This window comes from Hordeum vulgare, chromosome 3H (genome assembly GCF_904849725.1).
Source record: "Hordeum vulgare subsp. vulgare chromosome 3H, MorexV3_pseudomolecules_assembly, whole genome shotgun sequence".
NCBI lineage: Eukaryota > Viridiplantae > Streptophyta > Magnoliopsida > Poales > Poaceae > Hordeum > Hordeum vulgare.
The window spans coordinates 583,495,908-583,499,670 of record NC_058520.1 but is presented as its reverse complement, the minus strand read 5'-3'; the positions used below and the strand labels follow the sequence as shown (position 1 = coordinate 583,499,670).

Here is a 3,763-nt window from a genome sequence, read left to right as displayed (position 1 = left end):
TTTGAATTATCAAACATTTTTTGAATTGCATTAAAGAAATTACTCAAAATGATGGACTTTTTTTTATTCCGAATGTTTTCGCCAAAATTATGATTTTTTTAATATGCAAACATTTTTCCAAAAATCGCGAACAATTTTTGAATTCGCAAACATTTATGTAAATATATTTTTTTTGAATTTCGAAAGTTTTCTTTTACTGATTTGAATTAGAAAAAATAAAAAGGAACAGATAAATAAATAAAACTAAAAATACAGCCCCGGCCGATGGGCTGGCCCAAATGATCGTGCTGTTTATTTTCCAGCGAGCAGAGTGTAGTATAGATGGTCCCTGTGCTTGGGCCGGCCCATGCAAGGATTCTCTGCAAAACGTTTTTTATAACTTATATGTGTCATTGGTGAGTAATATTAGACAATTTTACAGACAATTTTAATGACGTACCACAGAAGCAATAGATGCTTTATTAATAGGGAGGGATAGATGTGGCGGGTGGATTGTCACGTTACGTCGGACGACTTGAGGAATTAAGTACTAGCGCCACCCCAGGAGACCCAACGAGGCAGCTGATTAAGATCCTGTTTGGTTCCAAATAAGTCACCAACTTATAAGTTGAAAAGTGTAAAAAGTAACTTATTTTCTTAAATAGACCCAATTTATAAGTCACCCCAACTTATAAGTCATAAGTTGCTTCACCCCAACTTGAAACTTATAAGTCATTTACTTTTGCATGAGAAGATGACTTATAAGTCAGATGACAATCAAACAGGGTGACTTATAAGTCACTGGTTTTAAGTCACCTGACTTAGGCCCTGTTTGGTTTCAATAAGTCAGGTGACTTATAAGTCAGGTAACTTAAAACGGGTGACTTATAAGTCACGCCTGTTTGGTTGTCATCTGACTTATAAGTCACATTTTCATATAAAAATGGGTGACTTATAAGTTTTAAGTTGGGGTGAAGCAACTTATGACTTACAAGTTGGAGTGATTTATAAGTTAGGTCTGTTTGATAAAATAAGTCAATTTTTACACTTTTTAACTTATAAGTTGGTAACTTATTTGGAACGAGGGCCTTATTGAAACCAAATAGGCCTAAGCGGCGTGTTAGGTGGGCTGCCATCGGTGTCTTCTCTGCTCTGCCGGCCACCTACCGCACTCGCCTCCACAGCCCTTCCGGTCTTCGATCTCGCCGGTCGCCACACCGTATTCGCCAGCTGAAGAGAAGTGATCAAGGCGCCATGGCCGAGCCGCCGCCGGCGACGGCGGTGAGCAGGAAGCTGTACGGGTACGCGCTGTCGTCCAACTCGGTGCGCATCGCGGCGCTGCTCAACGAGAAGGGCCTCGACTACGAGCTCGTCGTCGTCGAAGACACCAAGGCGCCGGAGTTCCTCGCCATCAACGTACGTACGCCCGCCCACGCACTCCCCAGCCACTGCTACACTGCTGCACTGATCATCAGCCGATGGGGATCGCTTACAAATTTACTTCGTTTGCGTGCGTCGTGCAGCCCTTGGGCCAGGTCCCGGCGTTCCAGGACGGCGACGACATCCTCTTCGGTACGCCCGAGAAATCCAGACTCGCCGGAGTTATCTGTCAACATTTTGGGCTAATCAACTGAACGAATTTGCCCGGACTTTGCTATCGCGTGCAGAGTCGCGCGCCATCAGTCGGTACATCGCGACCAAGTACAGGTCCTCCGGCACGGACCTGCTGCCGGCGACGGCGTCGGCGAAGCTGGAGGTGTGGCTGGAGGTGGAGTCGCACCACTTCTACCCGGCCGTGGCCGACCTGGTGTACGAGCTCCGCGTCAGGCCGCGGCTGCCGGGCGGCGTGCCGCCCAACCCGGCCGTGGTGGACGGGCTCGCCGGCAAGGTGGCCGACGTGCTCGACGTCTACGACGCGCACCTCGCCGCCGGGAACAGGTACCTCGTCGGCGAGCAGTTCACGCTTGCCGACGTGAACCACATTGCGCAGCTGTTCGTCATGAGCCGGACCCCTCGCGCGGCGGAGCTCGTGGCGGCCAGGCCGCACGTGCAGGCGTGGTGGGACGAGATCTCCGCCCGCCCCGCCTGGAAGAAGACCGTCGCCGCGCTCCCCCTCCCGCCGGCTTGATAGGGCGCCGGTGTCAGGGTGTGGAATAATGGTGTATAATGTTTATATCAGGAGCAGATGATCAAATTCCCCAGTAATGTTGTTGATGTGAGTGACCTTTTGGTCTGGTGTGATTATGAACAGCTGACCATGCTGTTTGCCAAGGCAATGTTGTGGCTTCTTTGGACTTTGGGTTCAGGCCAAACCATCCTGTTTCATGCGAAATTTTATCTGCCATTCTACTTTCTCCGTCCCATAACCTAGGAGCATTTTTTACGAATACAAAAACATTTTTAACACTATACTAATATTAAAAACGTTTTTACAATATGAGACGGATGGATGATTAACTGTTAGACGAGGTAACCGAATTTTGCCTAGTAGTAGCGGACAAATTTGTAGAGCAATTGTTAGAGACAGCATACATTTTCCTTTTGGGCGACGACGGCTTTGCAGCTATCAGCCCAGGTTCCGCCGAACAAATCCTCTGTTTTCAAGAATGGACGAGGTGACGTGGATACGCTGGAGACAAGGAGAAAAGGTGGGCTGACGCTGCATTTTGATAACTGTACGCAGGTATTGCCTGTGTCAGTGTTTCACGGTTCATTGATCATCTTATCAATGGTTCAAGTCTTTATGCCGCTTCTTTGGCCAATAGTGCCCAGTTCATCCATCTTGCACCTTTGATCATGGTCCGGATTAGAGCAACTACAACCGGATAAGCCAAACGAACGGTGATTTTATTTGCACTTTATTTATTTGGGTCGTCCGCTAGCTCTGTGTCCGTTCGGTCTATGATTTGAATCGACAGCGCATCCAAGGCGTCAATCCATATCTGTGTGTGTGGTGGGCTAGCAGCCGGTTACAAACATTTCACATTTTTTTCAAAAGCAAATGAAATAGCATAGTTTTACAACCGAAATAAAATATAGCAAAATCTTATAAGCTCAATAAAAATTAAATTATCTAAAAGGTACACCTATTGGTTGCCAACATGATCCCACATATGCTTAACCAAATCATCTTGCAACTAAATATGAGTTTCTCAATCACGCATTTCATGATGAAATTGGATGAACTGTGCAAACGATGCCGCTTCTCCGCTATGCTGAGGCACCACATTGTCACCCTGAAACTCAAACCCTTAATTGTGGAGACGTTCCGGACGCTCATCATCTACGATCATATTGTGCAGGATCACACAAACAGTCATCACTTCCCGCAACTTCATGGTGCTCCAAGTTCTAGCAGGATACCAAACAATGCCTCATCGAGATTGCAGAACACCAAAGACATGCTCAACATCCTTCCTAGCACTCTCTTGCTTTTGGGCAAATCTTTTCCTCTTCTCTCCGACACGGTTGGAGATTTTCTTCACAATAGTGGTCCACTGTGGATAGATTCTGTCAGCTAGATAGTATTCTTTGTTGTAGTTGTGACCGTTGATGTTAACATTGACCGGCGGGGTTGTTGCCTTCGGCAAGCCTCGCAAACACCAGCGATCGTTGAACCACGTTGATATCATTGTGCGATCCGACCATGTCAAAGAAAGTGTGCCACATCCAGAGATCTGGAGAGGCCATGGCCTCAAGTATGATAGTGCAAGCTTGACATGGCCCGTGTACTGGCCTTGCCAAGCAGAAGGGCAGTTCCACCACTCCTAGTGCATGCACTCTA

At 47.1% G+C, this 3,763-nt stretch overlaps 1 protein-coding gene across 1 annotated transcript; it reads left to right on the top strand.

Annotated features, from left to right (window-relative positions):
- The first annotated feature begins 1,098 nt into the window (after window positions 1–1,098).
- LOC123440787 (glutathione S-transferase 3-like) lies at window positions 1,099–2,311 on the top strand. Its single transcript, XM_045117335.1, has 3 exons — window positions 1,099–1,395; window positions 1,503–1,551; window positions 1,647–2,311. Exons 1-3 carry the CDS (start codon window positions 1,234–1,236, stop codon window positions 2,105–2,107), a joined length of 672 nt encoding a protein of 223 aa, XP_044973270.1. The 5' UTR covers window positions 1,099–1,233; the 3' UTR covers window positions 2,108–2,311.
- The last annotated feature ends 1,452 nt before the right edge of the window (window positions 2,312–3,763 follow it).